Source organism: Plutella xylostella, chromosome 29, assembly GCF_932276165.1.
Source record: "Plutella xylostella chromosome 29, ilPluXylo3.1, whole genome shotgun sequence".
NCBI lineage: Eukaryota > Metazoa > Arthropoda > Insecta > Lepidoptera > Plutellidae > Plutella > Plutella xylostella.
Genome location: NC_064009.1, coordinates 10,558,858 through 10,582,612, shown reverse-complemented (window position 1 = coordinate 10,582,612; position 23,755 = coordinate 10,558,858). Strand labels below are relative to the sequence as shown.

Here is a 23,755-nt window from a genome sequence, read left to right as displayed (position 1 = left end):
AAATGTATCGATGGGTAATGTATCAAATAAACAAGTGACCTAACTCATTAGAAATTAGCTGCAGTTCAATAGGTATTATTCGTTATCATATTTAACAATATCTGCTATAATGCTATAAAGTCTTATTTTTTTGAATTTTTCAGTATGAAGTTTCACTCAGCATGCAAAGTTCATTAAAAGCTCGCCACTCGCTCGACGGCAAATCGTTAATGTTAAGTGATATCATATTTAAAATTTAAATCCGCTCTGAAAGTTTCATTCGATAAATTTTGCATTTCAGATGATTCATTAAATTAAAAAACCCGATACTCGTCATAATAAAAATCACATCGAAAACGATAAATGTAAGAATGTAGGCAGGTATAATATATTTAAACGCATTCGTTTTGAAATAAATACATACCTACAGCTCAGTCAACCGAACATTGTTGAACCGGATATGTAGTTATGTTCTGTGGAAAACTCACTAATTGGTATAAAGCTGGTTGCACAGTTCAAACAGACAGTGTTGTGTGGAGCTGAACAATTATATCGAATACCTTTGTACACCCGACAGCAAAACGTAATAGAAGTGAGGAACTTCAAACAATCGGGAGAAACCAGGTCATAGCATTACGAACCAAGGATAAGAAAACGTTCAAGAATTGTGTAGGTAAATTTTACTATTCCTATAACCAAAAACAGTTTTTCGACAAAAACTTAGGTGTTTAGATATATTAAAAAATTTAATTAAATGGAACCAAAAACGTCTAGGTTTCACACGGATAAAATTTTTTTTGCAAGTCAAATTAAGTTTTCAAATAGCAAAAAAAAATGACGTGCTTTTCTAATGTTATTAATTATTTCATTAATAGTCATATAGCAGAAGAGAGTAATTATTTTACTTGTAATTAGTTATTTATCTGTGGTAAACAATTCCAATGACGTTTTAAGTTAAAACTAAAACTAGATATTGAACTACTTAAAAAAGTACTTTCGATATCAACTGTACTAAGTATTACATACATATTGCAAGCACAACCTTTATTAAAACAGAATTTGTATTGATGTTGTTCCGAGTACAAGTATATCTGATCTGTTGTGGTTGTGTAGCAAAAGTTGTGTAACTGAAAACAAAGCACTCGTGTTATTTACTTAGACGATGACTTAGTTACAATTATATTAAGCTTAGAATTGTTTTTCCGTACACCTACCTATAAACTTCTAACCACCTTGTTACACCTTGTTTAATTCTTATGTAGATATTTTTTAAAAATACTTTTAAAATAAACAACAATAAGATAAAAGTATTCACAAAATAATCACGCAGGAGTTAACAAGAAAAAAACGTCGAAATTGGCTCATGCCTTTTGAAGCTTTGATTCTCAGAAATGTCGCCATCAAACAAGGCTCTAAACGCTCAGTTCCATTTACACTTCAGTGATTTAAAAAAAACTACGTTTGAAATTCGAGCGTTCACATTGATTCGTCAGTTTCGTTGCTAATTGGTTCACCTTCGTTACTCGCCATCAGTTACTGATACAGCTGGTAGGGAGAGCAATTAATTCGGACCTCTACCCCGGTTCTATACCTCGTTAACCTGAAAGCTTCCTGGACTGAAAGAGCTCTCTTTCAGGCTTGTGTGTTCCTACAATTACATGAAAGTAACTCGTAAACGGTATGTCAATTTAATACTGATGAATGTTGTTATATTGCGCACGTTGGCTTATTGATCAACGCACCGTAAATTTAGAACTGTCAAAATTTTAATTTCCGCACCGGAAAATGTCAAAATAATTAGTTTTTGATAGCTTTTAATTAAATTTAAATTAAGTGCCAATTTCACCATTCTCGGTTATCTAACCGATAGGGATTGATTTATAAATTAAACGTCATCTCCATATAAAATTCATGACAGATGTGTCAAAAGTTAACCATTACTCCCTTGTTATGCTCTAACAGAGAATGGTGAAATTGGCACTTAATTTAAATTTAGCAGCCGTTAAACTAAACAAATGTTTACATTTTGTCCCCATATACACTATAATTATCTTCTTCACTATTTTATAATAAAAAGAATTTCTAGATTACCGTCCTAAGATTAACAAAATTCGAACAGTTTTAAGTTCATCCTTTTGATAACCATATATATATCTATCCAGACCGTTTTCGGTCACAGCGACTGTAGGTCCTGACTAGCGAGAGCTTCGTTCATGGGCTCTCATGTGACTGACGTAGCCAATTTTTGCAGTGCATGTACGACCACATACTCTGCACGTCAGCACCTCTCCGACGTAATTATAATTAATGGCCGCAGCTGGTCGGGCCTTGAGCTCGTCTCGCTTAGCGTCGAGCTCCTCCCGTCGTCTCCTCTCGAACTCAAATACCTTAGTGCGCACTGTATGCCTCCACGCGGGCCGATCTGCAGCCATCGACTCCCACCGAGACGAGTCTAGGTGACAGCGCTTCATGTGGCGCTTAAGCACATCTTTATATCGCAGAATTTGGCCACCTTGTTTCCGCTTACCTTCCTGCAATTCTGAGTAGAAGATGCGCTTAGCCACTCTGTTGTCAGACATTCGGGAGACATGGCCAGCCCACCGCAGCTGCCGTCGCATTAGATAGGCCTCTATTCCACCGACATTGGCACGTCGCAGAACTTCCGTGTTTCGAACACGATCCGACCAATGAATGTTCATAATGTCGCGTAGGCATTTCAGATAACCATGTAAGTACCTACTAATGAATAAAGTCACAAATCTTCCAACTGAACTAATTAAAAATAAGAGCTCAGTGGAGAAGTGGGGTGTTATTTGAACGTTTCTTTTGCACTGACACTCCATCTAATTCGTAAAATTGATGTGTTTCCGTCACATCACAACGATTCGATTGTGAATATTCTCTTATTGACATAACATTGAGAGCATCTTTATATCTGAAGGCATAATGCCGATGTATTGTGTGGCATCCAAATAGACACAGCTTTTGTTTGTTATTTTACAAGTGACCGATTCACTGTAGTCGAATCATACACTCTTTATTTTGCGAGGAAGTAGGTAATATTATATGATATTTTTGTGTTTGAGAGAAGGAACTGGATTTTAAAATATCTTTGACTCTCATGTGATAATGCAAAATTGCAATTTTCTCAATTTTATTTTAAATAGGAAGAAACTAATAATTATACGTACATAAGTAGATTGTGGATAACCTAACCAACAACGTTAAAACCAATCACCTTAACAAAACAAAACAAAATGGAAACCGGCGTGAGAGCTACGGTACCACAGACAGATACACAGACACGCTAAACTTAAAACACCCCTCTTTTTCTGCGGGAGTTATAAATATTCGTCCGTATAGAACGCTGATAGTGATGACCTAATGAATAGCGTTTGTGTAGAGACAAACACACAGGATCCACAATAGGAAATGAAAATGAAAAAATGAAAAAATGTTTATTTAGCCAAAATATTTACACAGGTTATCTTAATAAATGTTATGGATATAATACAGTTATAAATTATTTGGACCAGATTAAAAAAAAAACTATGGTAGCTGGGGTTCTCACACTAGGCTAAGCCTGTGCCGTGAGTAACCAGTAGGCAGACTGTAACATTTGAGAACAGGTGGCTTGTTGTCAACATTTTGAGTAAGATTAGGGTGAAAGTAGTATATTTGGTTAGCATTTAAGATACAAATCATATGGTAGAAAATTAATAGTAAGTAAAAACCAAACTAAAATAACTTAAATAACTAAGTAAAATAAAATTTAAACATAACATAAAATCCGTCAATGGTTAACAAAAACAATGTAATTTTGTATAATAGTATAAAATACCTATCTATACGTACAAGTCCTATGAATAAATATAAATGATAAATATAGGAAGAAACGCGCGCATGTCAAGAATCTCTATACAATACAAGGCTCGTATGAATTGTGAATTCCCATGTGAGTATTATGTCGGGTAGAATTTATTATCAGTGAACTTCCCGTCGGTACTATTTATTTATTTACACACACATTGTAACATAACATGTACACAAACCCCAAATAGTTACAATAATAATTTAACACAATATAGCACTCACTTTCACAATTCTCTCTAACATTCCCTACTCCTACTACATACTACTTATAATGTACGGTCAGGTACAGAGAAACCTGACCCCCCTCTCATAGTAACAATGCTTCTGAGGGGGGTCAGGTTTATCTGCCCCATTTCAGAGTAGTATAATGAAAGTTCCTCAGTAGGCAACATGACCGGCAAACGGAAAGTGCATTGATAAATTTCCACCCTGTATGTGTAGGTAGTTAGGTACGGTCCGACAAGGCTAACTTTACAAAAGTTCCAACACTAACTATTGTTTAGGGCAACAATAAAATTATTCTCTCACACTGACGTGGTACATCGCACTGTTCTTCATTTATTTAGGACCAACAGTTGAAAATAAATCTAATATCCCATCTTCTACGCGTTGCAAAATTATCGTTGTAGGACTGTACATAGATGTATGTTGATTAAGTATGTACAAACTGTGTGGTTTTACGATCGTAAAGTGACGCGATGAGCACGCTTCGCCTAAAACTTAATTAAACATGACTTAGTAAATTGATTAAAGGATCACATGTCTCATCGAGATCTCAGGGGGTTACTCTATATGACAAAAACTAACCCCCTTATTCATAGAAAAGTTATAGGTCGTTTTAGCTATTGAACTGTTTTGCCCCTCTCTGTCAACGAACAATTTGTTTTCTGATAAAGAGGGATAAAACAGTTCAATAGCTAAAACGTCCTATAACTTTCTATGAAAAAGGGGATAAGTTTCGCAGCGCTGCTGCGCGAGCCACGACTCTATATCATCGTGTTAAACGTGCCGATTGCACGACAGCTCTCGTTCGTTCGGTTTTCTTCAGTATAGAGTAGCCTTCCTGGATTATAGTGATCCGTCTACTTCATTGTCTATGCACGGCTGGCCTCTTTGATACGAGGAGGCGGCGATACGGCCTGATACATCGGGCCGAGCAGCCGACTTAATCTTGAGTGGTTTTAATTATGTACAATGTAAACATTCGGAAATCGGCTTTTAGTTTTAAGCACTTTTTATTAAATCACTACTTTTCCATGAGGCTGTTAGTGTCATCTTAGATTTAGGCCTTGTTTCACAATGTCTGGTTAGTGACTACCTGTGAGATAAAATACATACTGTCACTGTCAAAAAAATAATAACAGAGTGCATCTTTTTTCTATTTTATCTTACAGGTAGCCGCTAACCAGACATTGTGAAACAGGGCCTTAGCCTAGTGTTGTCCAATTGGTGAATTTTGAGAACAAAGAATTATAACTCCTAAGGACAGGCCAACATCCAATGTTGGATCCATGTTGACACTGGTGATGATGACTAATTGCCTTCATCATTTATACCGCTTGTAAGATTATACGCACCGTTATAATAATGTCATAATAATTAATACCAGCTGTGTGAGATGGTAATGAAGTAATGAATATTAATTATGTTGTAATTAAGACGACCAAGATTATGATTGATCCACATTACTTAGTATCGAGTTCTACGAAAAGTTGGGAAAGTTTAGGCCACAGGTTAGGTACCAGTGCGTCCTGCTGATGATTTTAACATAATTATGGTACAGAAACGTGGATGTCGGACTGGCCCACTGATTTAATGGTGGACCAATCTATTGGGAAATGGTCCAAGCTTATAAGTCAGATAATTTAGACTTTAAGGTAAGGGGGTAAAAAGTACAAAGGTTAGGTACCATCCATGGTATAAACCATCCTCACCCAGTTCATACAAATCTTACATCAAAATCTGTTTAGTAGTTCAGAGACTTCAGAGTCTTATTTTTCGTGGTTTTTAACCTCGTTTCCACGTTGTAAGTACCAGGAGCGCATAGTTGTATGAGTGTGTGACTGGCCGCGCGTGCTTGTGTACACTCTTTTAAATATTTAAAACGCTTTTAGTAAAGACCACGGGGAGTTGCATTAGCATGCGAGCGCCGCGGAGCGAGGTGGGTGTTGTAAGGTTCATATGATATATTTGTTAAGTGGACTTTTTCTCTTTACATATCATTTGATTAGGTACTATTGACGTAAAGTTCGACTACGCTACATTCACTAAAATAAGCTTTCTAAGAAAAACAATAAAATTATTTCACACGTATTTCTTTTGCAAAAAATGAAAAAAAAACCCTTACTTAAACATTTTTTAATTTAAAAAAAGATAAAGATAAAAATTCTTTATTCTGGTGTGTGCTGTGTGGTACACCACACAGCACACACCAAAAATCCACAAGATAATACACAAAAACAAAAAAAAAGAAAAGAAAATAACATATAAAAATCCTTATATACTATAAACTTATAAGTAATAGCGGTGTGTGTTGTCCAGCACCGAAAAGGCCCGCGCCTCAGCTTACACCGCTTCAAGTGAGGTGGCTTATATGTTTATAATTATTGTTAAGTATGTATCCATGGATTGTGCCTGGTCTAGTCAGACGATAACTATCCATTCATTGCTAGGTGAACACCGACTCTGTTTAATCCACTTCCGTGTTTCTTCGTACATCCGCGACATTGTGAATACAATTACGTAGTTTTCTAAATAATAATGGGTAAAGTGGAAACCTTAAATAACCCTTGTTTTATTAAAATGAAGTCACGCAAGCCTGCAATGATAGGAAAAACATAGTGCAAAAATTCAAGTTGCAGATATTTTTAACCTATCAAGAAAAACTGAAGGAAAAGGTGACGTGATTGAACCGACTCTACCAACGATATTTAAGTATATTGTTAATCTAAGAATTTGATATTCCGCTTTGAATCAGCCACATTATAATAATTTATTAGCAGCGTCATTCGTTTCTTCTAAGTTCCTCTAACCATACGCGGTACCCAGAACCATGCCCTGCTAGAGCATTCTCATCCGATATTATAATATTTTTACTAGCATTTGCATTTTCCTCGGCGCAAACTGCAAACACAGAGGGGATCTACAAACAGGGCATTGAGTGGAGCAAAAATTGTGAAAAATTGCCGGAAAAGAAAAATGGGTCGCTGAGAAATGTCACAATACAGCGCCAGCGGGAGAGGCGCGACCGAAATAAAAAGAGATTTACTCACACACTTGTTGTAGACGCGACCCGAGGGCCTCGGGACAACTTAATAAGACGATGGAGAATTCTCGCGAGTGACCCGCGGCATTACACTCGCGAGCTATGAAAATGTTCCAGTGACATAGCACCAAATTACTGCTAGACGGAAAAGTCAGCTTATTGATGCCGTCTGCAATGTTGAAGTTCATCTAACAGCGCATCAGAATCAGAATACTACAAACTTAAAATATAAATAATTTGCTCATAATGTTTGAAAAAATGGGGGTCGTTTGAAGTGGAATTTTCAGATAAAAGTAGGTATATTATCACGTTTGAAATCATATTCAAGCAAACAGGAGGTTGGAGAGAGAACAGACAGCGTGAGAAATACCTACATTTCAAAATTATTAGAATACCTACCACCTTTTTCGATCGGTTCACTCCTCTCTATTTTTGGCCATTCTATTTTTGTTCAAAAGCTAAAATAACTATCTAAACTGGGATATTGAAGGTTAAGTTTCAGTATATCCTTCTCATAGTGTCCATCAAGTATTATTATATTGTACAGTCAACAAAAAAAATAGTATTTAAGTACGCGCATAAACTTTCATTATTATCTACTATCGAATACACAAAACAAACAATACCTCATCAATGCAGCTTAGGTACTTATAATGTATGTATCGATTTTACGTGAATCACCTATTCATCTCATTCAACTTTGACCTTCTGTTTAGCTGTTAGGATAAACTGTTTGCGATCGGACGCCGATATCTCTTTTGTTGTCAGTACACCCTCGTGTCAAACTTAATCAGGTCATTGCACCGCTCAAACTTGTTAGTATGCCAGTGTCCGTACTCTGAGTTATCTCTATCAAATTGCACCTTTGATCAGTGGAGCGCGTGATGGCACGGTGGGTCCATTATAAGCCGCGTCTGGTGGAGCTGTAGTTTCATTATAGTGGCCGGTAACCGGATTGCGACCCGCAGCAATGTTGACATTTTGAGGTGGCGGACAGAAAAGCGCGGTTAGTGATGTGTGTCTCTGTGTGGGTGTCTGTAGACTCTATAGGTACATCGATGTGTATTTGCTATAACTATGGTTAGTCCCAAGTAATAATCGAAGAAACGTAGATTATATCTTACGTATTAAATGTTTTTTTTTCACATTTTGGATCAGATGAAGCTCTGCAATACGGATATTCCATAATCACTAATCAGTAATTGTTAAGTACCCTACTCCTTCGTCATAGTCATAGCATAACTCTCGTGGATATTTTAACTTTGTGTAATCAATCCCCTTTGAAGGTGTAAGTTATCAATGAAATTAAAACTCAAGTGCTAATAAATAAATAAAAGAGATGGAAATTACGATCCAATTTTACATAGCAAGTACACACATGCTATTTGAATATCGGATTACTTAGCTCAACGATCTTAAGCAGGCTCTCGATATACTCGAGTAAGCCTTTAATCGACGCGACAATAAATTGGATTAGCGTACTCACGACCCGTGTTATGAGGCCCGACTCGATTACTAAACGAATAAAGAATCGAGAATAAACCGACGAGTCGAGACTGTTTCCGGCGGAAACAAGCGGATTTGGCTGCTGCCGCGGGGTGGCGGGGTTTTAAAATCATCGCTCCATTTTGGGGTTCTGTAGCCATTGTATTGTTGGCGAACCAAAATTCTTGTTTGGAAAATTACGATTCACTATGACGACAGGGTGAAAATAAACCCATAAGGTTACATACCTCATAAGGGAGATTTTGTACATAAATGCAGTACAACAACAGTTCCAGCTTACTTTCAGGTTCTGAAATGGGGGAACTGTTTTCAATATGGTAAAGGGTCAACATATACCTATATATTACATAGGTCAAGCTGAACAGAACGATCTTATTTATTTAGATGGAAAACTGTTCAGTCGATCCGATTAGCTTTTTCCATCGAAGGTGTTATTGTGTGCGTGTGTGTAGTAGTAGTAGTCTTTATTAATGACAAGATTTATAAAATTTATTTTTAGATTTTGTACCTTCATTTCGTTACCTAACATAATCTAAAATCCAATTAAATGTACCTAACTACCACGTTTAAAACAAAATTAACCAGGCCAGTTTTTACTCATTTAACATGTAAAGAAACACATTCAACCGCCGACGACAAACCAACCAATAACAAACCCTAAGTACACTACATAGGACACAATATCCGTTGACTGGTCAACCGTTGCTATGTACAGTCGCGCACAATAGTGAACATTGGTTTCCAATTTGAGCTTATGTTGTCGCGAGATGTCACGGCCAGTAACACACTTCACCACCCGACTGTATCACGATTGCGATGTAATTTTGTTCGAGTTGATCCGATTTTAGAATTATATATCGATTTGACTGTACCTACTTGCGAGATTACACGAGTTGTATCACGGAAGTATTAGTGCAGCATAATATTGGCCCAGTGGAAACAAAACCAACGGAAACTTCGATTTTCATCATATTTTCATACCTCTAACTATAACATCGTGTGTCATTATTGGCAGGGACTCTATAATTTTTTTATAAAAAACTCGATTAAATAATTTCTTCTTTTTTAATTTTGTCTGAAATGGCGGATCGATTTGATGATTTGGATCTACTGTGAAAATTCATAGAAAATGTTCATATAACAGTGATTCATCAAAATCCATAAAAAAATGAACTCAATTTGCTGCACCCTGTATAAACAATGGTCTGGCTGCGTATTCGCGGCGTGTCGTGCCGTGGCAATCATCGGCGACACAACACATCGGTCGCCGGATGCGGCGGCGGCGACTATTGATGGCGCTTTGATCGACAAAGCCAAACCAACAATGGCTTTGTTGGGAACAATTTTATGGAAAAGCTATATGTACTAAGTTGTATTGTATAGGTTTGACTGAAATCCCAGTATGCTTGATCAAAAAAATGGTGGAGGAATTAAGTGAGTCACCTGCAATTTGCTGGATATTAAGTCAGTTGTGTGATAATTATGAAGTTTATATAGTTCTTTTCAGAGGAGGAGGAAAATACGTTATGGTGCGCTATTCATTATGGGATTTCATGCAAATGATTATGTGACGAGTTAATAAGTGTACTATGACCTTAAAGACAAGTGTGTAACCGCAAAAAGACATTATTTCTACTTCTCGCCGCATTGATTGACAGTCAGAAGGGTTTTAGAGATCGATAGTGACAGAAAACAATTTACGTGATTGATGGACTCAGAGGAAAAGCTCCCAAATCTAGCAAATACTGAAAGAAATTTTCGGAAAACGCTAAAGTAAGAGACTGCTACAAAATACTTCACCAAACTTCAGTAAATCCGACTATAGTTTAACCAAATCTGCGCCGCGGTAGCAGAAAAAGGGAACTTATTTTTATGTTCACCGCGATATAGATTATGGATTGATAATGATGACGATTTTATTTATTTAAGTACTATACTAAACTATACTAGGTACTTACTATAAAGGAAGCTTCATTCACCAAGTTTAGAGTTGACATGTAGTCATAGGTGGCGCGGGAAAGGTGGGCATAGAAAACAAAAGGTAGTACCAATAGGATGAAAGAAGCTAAACTAAGAAGAGGACAAAGTGATTGGCATATTTAGAAAGCAAATGGTGTGACCTAGAACAAAATAACAGAGTGGTTAGGTTAGAGGGCCGATGATGGTTGACTACTCGTACTCACCCCAACATAACCAGCCTATAGCAGTTCTTGGGCGGCGGCGCGGCGTCGTCCCCGCAGCCCTGCGGGAGCGGGACGGAGGGCCCGGGGGCTCGCTCCGTCTCGCTCTCCTCCCCCGCCCCCGCGCCGCGCCGGCACAGCCACGACGCGCCGCACTTGTCCCGCGCGTCCTCCGCCGGCGCCGCGAACTGGCAACGCCGCGGCGACTTCTGGCGGCCGCTGCCGGAACTAAGCGAAGACTTTAGCGGCGACGGTGGCGCCCTTATTGGCGACGATGTAGCGCGGACGGGGGATGTTGAGATCTTCAGCGGAGAAGACTGTGTGGATCGGTCGGCCGACCCGTTGAGCATTGTTGGGTATTATAAGCACTGGAGCATTTTAGTTGGTTCACGGCACTGCTTGTTTTAGTCTTAGTCTGCACGGGGGGGTGGCTTTACGTAGCATCGCTGTGGAACAAGATGTTGGTCACTGACATTTTTAATTTGGTGGAATTAAATTGCACAACCGTGGACATGAATTGGCAAAACAAATATGTAATAAAAGGAAAATATTACATTCCTTCAATGACTAATGTAGCTATTAGAAAAACTGTTCTAGGTACTTACTTATATGTTGGTATTTTTTGGTACTTATGTGTTTTTGCAAGGCATACAATAATACTGTTTATAAGCAGTAATATACGTTGTAATGTCAGATTATTCGTTCGAGTGGGTCCGGGCAACAGGCGGCACGACAAGGCTCGAAAGTAAATCGTACTCAAAGGATTTTCCCGGAAAAGATCTCTGTAATGCCGAGTCTGTGTATTTATGAAGATATGTACGATTAGAAAAGGCTAAAAGATCTAATAGTGTGCTTTTATTTCTTTTATCGCAGAAAGTATTTAAAAAAAAACACCAATCGATTGCAATCATATGATGAATTCATATATATTACCGCCGCATCATTCTTTTTTTTTTATATAGCACCAATTTAATAAAATGCTACAGATTTTATCGCTTTGTTCTATTGAGGCATATGTGGGTTCCCACAGTCGAAGTGTTCATAAATTATGGGGCACAGAGCTAAGCTAGATCATGCTATAGCCATATCGCACACACACACATACACAATACACACATACGTACACCATATGGTGCATTTTCATTGACTTGAAGTCGAAAGTTCACCCAAGCCTATTATCTACCAGTATACCTATCAATGCTATGTATCAAAGGTCATATGACCAAGGCAATGACTTCCGACTAAAACACCCACATTTCAAATAATAATAGACCACTACAATACTACGAAGCTAATAATACTTACACACATTAATAAAGCTATTTTCGTACAGCCTTTTAAAACTTAAACATGGCTTTCTAGAGAGCGGGAAATCGCAGTTGGAAAGTTTAAAATTATTTGTGAAGCCTCGCCGAGTGCCTCCGAGCTTAATTCGGAACTTTCAGTAAAAGCTGCATTTTAAACTAGTGTGTTCAAACGTGTGCACTTTTTTCATGCTGGAAACACTTTGATTATGCTTTCGGCTTTGGCTATGTTGTGCGCGTTATTATTTTAAAGTCACCTACATATTTGCATTATTTATAAATGCGTATGGCATACTTTATGCTGAAAAACCAATGACCGTTGAAATAAACGAGCTTACGAGTAGAGAACACGAACAGGCAAGCGCAGCGTGGGACGCCCTTCGGTCCGCTGGATCGACGACTTTAAACATTACAACTAGCCAGCAGTAGCTGGATGAGGAAGGCTGAGGACAGGTGGGCTATTTCCAACAGTGGACGTTTAAGCTACACTTATCGGTATCGTACGTATCTTGCCAAACGGATTTTCCAATTCGGCAATACCGATGAAATCGACTCACATGTGTGAATTTCTATACAAAGAATAATTAATATGCTACGCCTGCGTCCGTTGTGTACGATGCCGAAAAGTGGTCGTTTACCTTTACGGGTCGATGATGATAATGCGTATAAAATGACATCATTACTATTACTATATGTAGTTTGCTATTTTATCTCACGGTGCATTCGCCTCTGGTTATAATAGATTGTTGGTAACGTACCGGGGCAGTCAGCCGTAGCTATTGATAATTTAGATTTACTATGCACGTACAGTCAACAAAAGATCGTATCCCCCCAGTGCATCCTAATATACCTGCTAACTGTGCAGTGTGCAAAACGTTATAGGAAAAAAAGAATTAATAAAATAAATAAATATGTGGAGACAATTCACACACGGCCTTCCGACCCCAAGCTAGGCAGAACCTGTGTTATGGGTGTCGGACAGCTGATATATCTACAAAAATACATAGATAGATAGATACTAAATATAAATATCAACAACCAAGACCCGAGTACAAATATATGTCTTCAAACAAATATCTGCCCCAGCCGGGAATCGAACCCGGGACCTTCGGCATAGCAGTCAGGGCCACTAACCACTACACCATTCGGCCGTCAATTTTATTGAATTATATGTATTATATCACGGGCAAGTATTGTCATTGGTGGTCACTGATAAAGTTGCACCCTGTATTATTTATGATTACTGTGTTTGTATTTGCCGCATCTGCTAACTGGGATGGATGCGGACAGTAGGTAGTAAAAACGAAATTATACATAAAAGTTTTTACAGCTGTTGTTAACTTTGACTATGAAATTCTCTGTTGCATTGCGTTAATGAAGTTTTTTACATTCTGCTTTTGGACTTTTATTTTTTGACACCGAGAATGGACGTTATTAAAATTATTTACTGTGTTTTGATGAGGTTTACATTGTACTTTATGTAGAAACCATGGAGAGGCAGTATATGACTGTAATAATTGTAAAAATATACATCTAAGAAAAATATAAGATTACGAAAAAGTACTACAATAAAAAGCTAACTACCGCTTCAAGAGCATATAATAAGCTTCTCGATAAAGAATTTTTACTCCATTCTTGAAGTGGAGGATGTTCAATCTCTTCCACCTGATGGGATGGTGCCAATTAAAGAAGTTGTTTATATCATAAAGTGACACGACCATGGATATGATTGAAAATCGTACAAACTTCTATGAAACAGTATACAGTTACGGTCCATATGAACGAATTTCTGTACCGTACGATATTAGTCTCGCAAGTTAAATTAGTGTTGAACAGTTGTTTACACAGATTTCTGGGAACTTCCTTGACGTAAACACAGGTTGAACAGCACGCTCACATACACGGAAACTTTTAATTGGTTCATTTTGGACAAAATCTGTCGAGCTCAGATTACCGTAGCCAGATCAAAAAGTGACTTTTGAATGGGTAAATAATATTATATTATTATACAAAAATCATTCTCCATAGTAAAAAAGTCACATGACCAACTAAGTTTCTATGGAAAATGAATATTTTTTTCGCGAATTTTGAAATTCTGATTTCAGTTTCGGGCTTAGATATACCATGCTGAACATGCTGGTTTCGGCTTAGTATACCCTTTTTGCAACACCCTGTATGTAAACATTAAATATAATATAAACTAAAACGTATTCGACACAAAAAATATATCAGTAAAGTATTTTTATTAATCACAATGAATGTAATAAGTTAATTGCGTCTCAGTTTGTCTGCTTAATAACGCTTACTGATGTAATCTAGGGATGGCTTTCAAAATCAGTCATTTATAGTATAAATAGCGGCACGGCTTTTTGTTGTTGTTCAAATTGATTGGGTTTACAATATGTATAAATTAAAATGTAAACTCTAAACAAAAAAAGGAAGACAGCTCTCTATGTTGCTAAAAATATTTTTTCCAACACCTTTTTTTACTCCGAGGCTAAGTTTTTATCATAATTTACCTCCTGGATATTTTCTTATAATAAAAGGGCGTTCTAATTTTGTTATAAAAGAATTCAGCTCTGAGTAGCTTTATTAATTTAGAGATTATTATCACGCCAGATTTTCCAGGAAAATACAGCAGGTACAGATAGAATAAATAAAATATCAAAACTAATGATGTCAGTATTCATAAATATAAAAGCATGAACCAACAAAACTTAAATAATGACACAGAAAGACATTGCTACGCAGACGCTACGTCGCTTGCTACGAGGCTACGCAGCCCGCTACGAAAATGCTACGAGGTTTCGTAGCCCGCTACGAAAGTGCTACGAAGCTACACAGACTGCTACAAAAGTGCTCCAAGTATAAATTAAGTAATTATGGTTTTACATTGTTATAAATTAATCTAAATTGTAAAATGTTGATATGTCTAGGTTAGATGGTCGTTAAAAATGTATATAGCCGATGGGTTAGCGATGAAAGATTAATGTCAAGACGTTATCATATATTTTTGGTTAAAAAACACAAAATAATACACACATTAACTTAAATGAAGTAGATTTTTACCTGTATCAACCATGCCGCCAACACATTACATATCATGTATGTAGCCTTCCCGTCTGCTGTTCATGTACCGGATGACAAGAGTGAGCCTTTGTGTCGACACTGCGAGCCACTGTGTGGGATGTGTGCCGATATACAGGATGTTGGCAAAACATTGTTGTTGCCGAAAGATCACAAAAAATTGGGTATTATTGCAACAATTACCTAATAAGTTTTTGTTGTACTCTCGAAGTACACTCACGGGCAATGAAATGGTTCCACTGAGAAAAGCACCAAATTAGTACTAAACTGAAAAGGTTAGCTTAATAACGCCTTAACTTAAAAAACTATAATATTTTGTTAAAATTTTAAATGAAATCTCTGAAAAAATTGGGTTCTTTTGGTGTCGGAATTTTGTGATTGGAAAGTTTTCATTGCCCGTGAGTATATTATAATATTTTTTCGATAAAATCCAAAAATTACATTTATTAATTCACATATCTTTATTACTGGGTGGAGGTTTACATAAGACATTGCGATCTGTGTGAGAATCACGAATATTATCGACTCAAGTCGTGTCTGTTTTAAGGCATATACAGAACTCACGCTAAAATAAAATTATAAATACAATAGTTTAAATATAGTATAATATACAGGCTGTTCAGCACATGGACATGAACATCCTGTATATTAAACAAAAATACGAACGTTCCTCGGAGAACATAAAACAACGTATGAAAGAGTAATAAATCTGGCGCTCAAATAAAGCCATATTTAGTTTTCTCTTCCGATTGGTTTAATCCTCGGGGATATTCTTCTAATAACCAATTTCTGCCGACCTGCGGGGGCGGGGGGCGGGGCGCGGGGCGCGGGGGCACGCGGGCTTACGGGGCTTGTTGTATTGTATGTTGTATGTGTCTAGTGAAATAGAATAGAATATTACTTAATGCAATCACTTCTAATCGAAATAATAGAATAAGTATTTTTTTTACTTGACTCAAAGCTGAACAATCTTATCATGTCTTGTCTTCTTGTTTTTATTTATCTGCAGTATCCTAGTTTGGGTATCAATACTATCAATGTGTCTCCAGTCTTTCCCTACACGAAACACCAATGAAACTGAAATTATTATTGTGAAATAAAGTGATTATTATTATTACATTAATATTACAGTCTACTACAGAAAAAATATTCAAGACATTCTATTTACCTACTCATTTTCTTTTTAGTTTAGTTTGAATTATTGAACTAGTGATAGGTAATAATAATTGTTTTCTACGTTACTTTTAATAAGTTGAATAAATAATTACTCAGCAACATTATGTAATCTCATTATGAACTCTGACCATAACTGAAGGCAATAGAGTCTTCTTTCGTCTGAACAATGAAGTAAATTGCCGTGTACACAGGGACGCAAGAATTTGTACCGAATTATTAAAGAAACGTTTATTAAGGTGGCGAGTGTCAGCAGAATAAAGGTTCCCTCAGCACTTTAGATGTAGGGAGACCACAATGTACGTGCTTGCAAGATTTCAATACAATAATATATCTATACTAATAGAAATATATATTGTATCTTAGTGTATGTATACAAAGTACATATCGTACCTTTGTTCAGATTTGATTATACTATTCTAAGTACTTTAAATAACATATTTAGAACAAACAGTAGTAATGTGTATATTTTAAGAAGGCTTACTTTTATTTCCACACATTAAAGGTTGACTGGAAGAAATTAGGCGTTAAAACGCGTTTAGGCGATAAGTTCGCCTTTGTATACATATACTTGTATTGTTCTTTCTTGTACTTTTAACTTTTACTTTTAACTGTGTAATTTGTGTATACATACAATAAAGTGATTAAATTATAAATAAATTTTGTAAAATTTTAATAAATTAAAAATAAAATATTATTTTTATCTTATTGGTAAACCGATTCTAAGCCCAAGTGCCAGATTCAAGATCCAAACTGTTTGTAATATACCTGCTTAGTTTTTTAACTTATATTTTCCAATTTGCATTAATTGGATGATAATAATGAAATTCATGTTTAACCAGATGTTTATTACTAACTTTTGCCATAAATTTATTGTTAATATTATGGACTACCTGTTCCCGTGAGCTTCGCTTCGCCAAATAAAAGTTTAAAAAGTTTTCGCGTGGGAATACCGAAATAAAAAGTAGCTTAAGTGTTAATCTAGGGTCTCAGCTAACTCCTTACAAAATTTCGTTAAAATCGGTTCAGCCGTTTTTACATTAGTAGGATTTAATATTTTTCCAGTAATTTTCGTAATAATGGTGATTTGGTCACCCTAACCTATTGTGTGTCTAACCTAGGGGCGTGCTCTATCTAGATCTCGGGCTAATATCTAGATTCTAGATAAAAGCGGAGAACAAACAACAGCTTGACATTAACTTAATAATTTTAATTATTATACTTTTATATTTATGTACTTAAACTCTGGTCAATAGCAAAGCATTGTTAAATGTTGATGAAACCATCTTGTTTTATTCTAAAATATAATTTATAAGTATCATAAATATTTACACTGCACCGAGCACGACTCGCGGCCACCTGATGAATTTCAGCGTCACAGGTTTCTGTGACATTATGTTGAGACGGTGACCATTTTGTTTGAGACACTTTGTAACCCAGCATTAAGAAGTACCATTATTGTTTAACCTATTTGTGTTGTCAGTTAGGTATATGACATGTATATCTCTATTTCGTTTTATTATTTATTATTTTATTTGATACTTTATTGCACAAATATGAAATATAAGTGTACAAAAGGTGGACTTAATGCTAAAAGCATTTTCTACCAGCCAACCTACAGGAGGTACAGAAAAACTAGTAGAAAGGTGCAACAAAAAAAAGTAGTTACTAAATTGAAAAAGCAAAAACAAAATAAAGTCACTTGATAATTAACTTAATAGATATACATAAAATATACATACTATAAATTACTAATAATACTATAAAATAAATATATATAGTTATATATACAATAATACATACAAAATTATAATATTCAAAGAGGTACAAGAAAATGCTACTTATCTAACTTGCTGAGATAATGAGCATTTTATTTATTTGTTTTGTGTCTTGTACGAAATAAATTCCATTTTCTTTCTTTCTTTCTGATGATACCTATTCAATTCTAAAAAATATTTATAATATATCAAAAAAAATGGCGATACGGCTCGCGACCTATCACGTGAGTACACATGTACAAGATTACAATCATGAGCATAATATGTATGTATTTATAATAAATATGTTTCACAATTATCATTACAGGGTGTTACAAAAGTGAAAATATAGGGTGGCTCAGGGAGTCATTCTAGACCACTTTTGGTGGTGTTTTAGTATGGGGAGCATTTCTTTGTCACGAATTTCTAAAGCCACGCTGTGTGGAAAGCGAAACTAACTAAAGTTTCGGTGACAAACGGAGCCTTCCTAATCACAACTAATGCATTTAAATCTCCGTAGTGTCTGAATACTTCAATAGCATTAGTCGCGTCCCAACAGTGCGATCTAATATACATTTCCACATTAGTGCTGAGCCTTATTCACGTCAAAGGCACATTTACCTATTACTAGAACGGACCTGCGATCCGAAGGTTCGCTGGCCCAATCGGTTTAGGGACCATTCTAGTATTTTCTGCATAATTATTTGGTTACAGCAGTTTACTTCTGTCGGGTGGAAATTAATGACTGATTGAACAGATTCTGGGTTATTATGTTACGTATCCGACATATTTTATGTCATTTTAAATCCTATATGAATGCATGGATGTTTGTTACTCTATCACGGTTTTTTTAAAAGAAATCTGATACTCTGGATTAAACAAAAAAATACCCCAGGCTTCCCACGGGAAAACTTTCTAAGGCGAATTAAAACTCGCGGAAAAATTGCTATAGGTAGATGACAATAAAAGTGTTTTTCTCATAAATTAGTAGAAAAGCTCCCTGGGTTCGCCTCAGGGGAGTAGAACCTTCGTTTAAGAAGATCTGGGCGGATCTGAAGCTTTTAGAGAATATTATGAGACATACCAGCGCTCTACTCGATTCATTATGCCTCTAATGGACTATTGGGGAAGTATATAGATAGGTGAAATCAAATGATATTGGAAATGCTATTGTGTGTTTGCTTTTATCGTTTTTTGCTGCGAAGTATTTTAGTTGAAGCCACAGAAAAAAAAACTGGGTTAAGATCATATTTATAATACCAATGTCGATACATACACCGATGTACGTTTATAATACTTACGAATATTTCTACATATAAGTTCTAGTGCATTAAATTACAGGATGCAACCGAATTTTCTAAATGGATTATATTTTTTTCCGAGAGTACGACGGACGTAAAATAAGGTATAGTGTCAGCCAGGGAAGCGCTTTGCGTGCACCCTCGAGACTACTGATAAGGGATCTCGGAACAACGACATTTTCATGTCGTCAATATTAATTAGTTAATGGGTCAATTAATTCCATTTACATAAACCGAAGTACGTACTAGGGTATGAAAGGGTTATAAACGATAGAACTTGTGACGGGTGATGTCTATAATGGCACTTAGGAGTGGTTTAATTTTGATATATTTGAACCCTCTCCACTGCTGGCCAATCGGTAGTAGCGGAGATGGCATCGTGAACACTGTTCTTGGGTTCTGAAATCTTAATTTAAACTATTGTAGCCCTATATTGCATACGAGTATGTAGGAAGTGATAATGACGTATGTGCAGAAATACGTAGCAATAAATAAGTTCTAGTGTCAAATTACTTCTAAACGGAAAGATTAGCTTATTGATTACTTATTGTCTGCAATATTGAAGTACATTTAATTAACATGGCATCACTCATTGGTGTAATAAAATTTGGTCGCTATATTTTGTAGGTCACATCACATCTTGGCCGCTTCTTCTTCTTTGCACGTGCATGAATTCATCGATGTTCTTAATCATCGTTCTTTTCTATAAATACTTAAGTCAAACTTCAAACATTTGAATCTTTAGACGATCGATTCATTCGATCTCCCTTTTATTCCCGTGACAGTCGGCGCGGCGTCCTCAATACGAGTACAATATGAAATGGCAAACATTTGAAGCTGTAACAATAGACAGAGTCAGGCTTAGACTCAGCACCTTTATCTATACATCTTACATAACTGATGCCTCGTTCACATTGCGCTCATTAAATTACATCACCATACTTCACACTGAAGAGGAGATATAAAGAGGATAGTTTTGGGTATAGCAAGTAAATTAATTAAAAACCTTAACTTTTCTTCAAAAACAAATACCAAAATATTACAATATGCTACGCTGTGAAATGAAGATACTTTTTATACTTACATCTATCTATTTACTATTATTCTGAATGAAGAAATTATATTGTCAACTTGAACATTTTGTAAAGCTGGGTCGTTGAAAATAATTGGTGCCTAACACAAATGAAATTAATATTTCAGTCCAAACACTGCTTTCTTGTCGTTAATTGGCGGAAACTTCTAGTTGATTACATGGAATTTGCTATGTAAACAACTATGACAATTATGTTTACACCTGCAAGTACTATATTTTCTACTATACTTCCATTTATTTTACTTAGTATTTGTACGAGTATCTGGACGAATGTAAAGGTAGCATCAAAAAAAGTTTGTCCCCATTTAGATCCCAAAGGTTCCGTACAAAGGTCTCTATAAACATAAAAATAATCGTTTGTCGAAGTGTAATCGTAGGCTCAATCGCCTTCCTTTACGTGAAACGTGAGACCTTTGGGTATACCCTAGGAATAAGTACAGGTATATTGGTAGGTACTAGCTAAAGGTATGAATATAAAAGGAATACATTTGGAGCAGTTCCAGTCGCTTTGCTAAGTTTCTATATTCTTTAAAATATACAACAGTATTACGAGTATTATTGAGCGCTTTGTCAAAATAAGGAAGCATTATGCAAACGAGTTTATGACACACCACACACATCACACATATCACACCACACAAATGAAGAATCCCTCACATCGATGCATATTCCGAGTGTTATTTGTTATGGCGTGTATTTTATTAAACATCCGATTTCCTTTTGCCTCAAAAATATACAGGGACACACCCTACCTAAATAAATACGAAGTTTTGAAACTACGCTAGGGAGTTCTATGAGAGTTTATATAAATGCGTGGCACAACGATGGTATCGTCGCGATTTCCTCGCTTATGAGGTATACACTTTTTGCAACACCCTGTATATGCGAGCCTAGTTCGACTCCCACTGAAAAAGTCTAGGCGGATTGGAGGTGCAGACGAGGAGAGAACGCTTATTGTAAATGAGGCATAATTCCTGCACCTTAAAGTCGTCGCAACGTCATCGCGACGCCGCCTTGACTCTAGCAGTGAGCGGCTTAGTTTCTTGATCCGGTCAAGATAGAGTAACCCTACGGGAGCACTTTTCCTTAGATTCATATAAAGTGGACGGCGGCTGAGCACGGTTACTCCGCCGCTAATGGCCCATAAAGCAAACCATAATTGTGTCACACTTAAGTTTGTCTACTTTGCTTTGTGCCGGCTACTTTTACGAAAGAAATTGAGTAAGGTTTTATGAGGATTTTTGTTGGTTAGACTCGGTAGGCTAGAATTTAATTTAATTATGAGTGGAATATGATTTCATTCGGTCGTTTTGCTAATTTTTTTTCAAAGGTTTCGGAAAGTACCCTTAGCATAGCCTTACCATAGATTTAAGTACCTGTACCTAATATCAATATTGCAAACGTTAAAGAAAACATAGACTCAGATAGTGATTTAAGTAGATTTAGTTAAACCATAACAAACACTGTCAACCGCATTGCGTTTTTATAAACTATAAATAGAACAAATACGTACGTACACCTCGTACCTCCGTCAGTCAGTCAGGCCGTGGTCAGGCCTCACCAGGAATCATCACCGTAAACGCAAAGTAACGTAAAGTCAAAAATCCAGCCTGCATACGAGTTCCTAATAGGTAAGTTAGGTTGTCTGGAAAATATCGATGGCTTTAAGCGATAAGACCATAATTTTTTACATACTATGCGTTGGCATATAAGTTAACATGTAACGTCTTTTCTTGTTGTGTACAAATAAAAAAATCTAATTATGGTGATAAGTGAAGTGATAACCTAATAGTTCTTCTTATTCTTCGTTTTCCCCACATGATAAGGCAGTAACAAATAAATATTTAAAATCTATTAATCTAATTTCCTTCAAATGGTCAATCAGAGAATAATGCTCTCACTCTCACTCTCGCGAATGTTTATGCTTTAGTCTTACAAAGTTTAATAGGTACTACGGAGTAAATTTTATGTAAGAAATAAAAATGTTTATTTGCGAGCTCACCTTACTCGCTTCAACTTTCTTAATTCTTTGTGACTATAAAGTATTTTACTTAAATAGATAAGATTTTTTTATTTTCAAATGCTATTGGAAAAAATCATCATTCAACCCTTTCACGACCATGCTGGAATATTTCTTTTTAATTTCACCATTTATTTCCGATTCCGTTGAATTTTAATGTCGTGACTCAACATTCTTGTTCTCGAGATAAAATGCCACGGACAGGGACAGACGGACAAAGAGGCTGCGAGCTGCTCCACTTTAACTGACACAGAAAAAATACAAACATTTTCTTTTATACCCTTTAAAAAAGTTTACTTTTCACTGACACAAAAAATTTGAACGCAACCTAAAAAGTGCTGGCTAAAACACGTTCACATTTTAAAAATAAATCGTCCCATTTTCAAATGTTAGTTAGCGTTTTCTCGCTTCGCAAAGAACCGGCTACGGGAAAATGTATGCGGTTTTCGTAGCAGCGGCGTAGCGCTACGACGCGACCGGTGCTACGAGCTGCTACGCGCGCACTGAGTAAAACTGTATGGTGGCTACGCGGTGAAGCACTACCACACTTCTCCTTAGTTATAGGCTCCTAGTACTTTGCAATATGGAATACCAAGATGTCTCTTATTAATTCGTTTAGTTTTTAACCTCCGAATATGAGAGTACCTAATAACTTAATACCTACTTATAATATGTCGCTGCACACACTGCGGCTACGTACCGAACCGATTAAAACACATAAGTTTTTTAAAAAGTTTCTAGTTATTTACTAATTACTTTAAGTATTCATTTCCGATCTATGGGTTTATTTGGAACTATTGGCTTTGATTGTATTTTCGTAAAAATATGTTTTTTTAAACAATACAAATTGGTATTTTGTTGTGAAGCAGCAATATCTAGCACGACTGCTGAAAAGCTAACTTATACGTACGGAAACGGTTTACCAAGAGGCCCGTTTGAGTGAAATTCCAATAACTGATGCCAAAAGCTGGCCGGTGCTGAGCTGGCAACGTGTCCGGGGAGCAACAGATATCTGTTGCGCATACTGCACTACGAATACTCCGGTATTACCATCTTGATACTATCGGCATTTATTGGAGTCAGGGATAAATTAAATACTTATACAGGGTGTTGCAAAAAGGGTATACTAAGCCGAAACCTACATGTGCAGCATGGTATATCTAAGCCTTAGCATACCATAGCAGGCTTAGATATACCATGCTGCACATGTAGGTTTC

At 36.4% G+C, this 23,755-nt stretch overlaps 1 protein-coding gene across 3 annotated transcripts in view; it reads right to left on the bottom strand.

Moving 5' to 3' along the window:
• The window catches only part of LOC105380888 (GTP-binding protein Rhes), a 33,902-nt gene extending 10,876 nt beyond the window's left edge, over positions 1 to 23,026 (bottom strand). Inside the window, exons 1-2 of one of the 3 annotated variants that reach the window (XM_048631786.1) lie at positions 22,667 to 23,026; positions 10,807 to 11,249 (exon numbers count right to left, since the gene is read on the bottom strand). In XM_048631786.1, coding sequence (XP_048487743.1) covers positions 10,807 to 11,153 — 347 coding nt within the window. In that variant the 5' untranslated portion in view covers positions 11,154 to 11,249; positions 22,667 to 23,026. The remainder of the gene's footprint in view (positions 1 to 10,806; positions 11,250 to 22,666) is intronic. The other 2 variants (XM_048631788.1, XM_048631787.1) reach the window with 2 other exon arrangements.
• Positions 23,027 to 23,755: the final 729 nt, after the last annotated feature.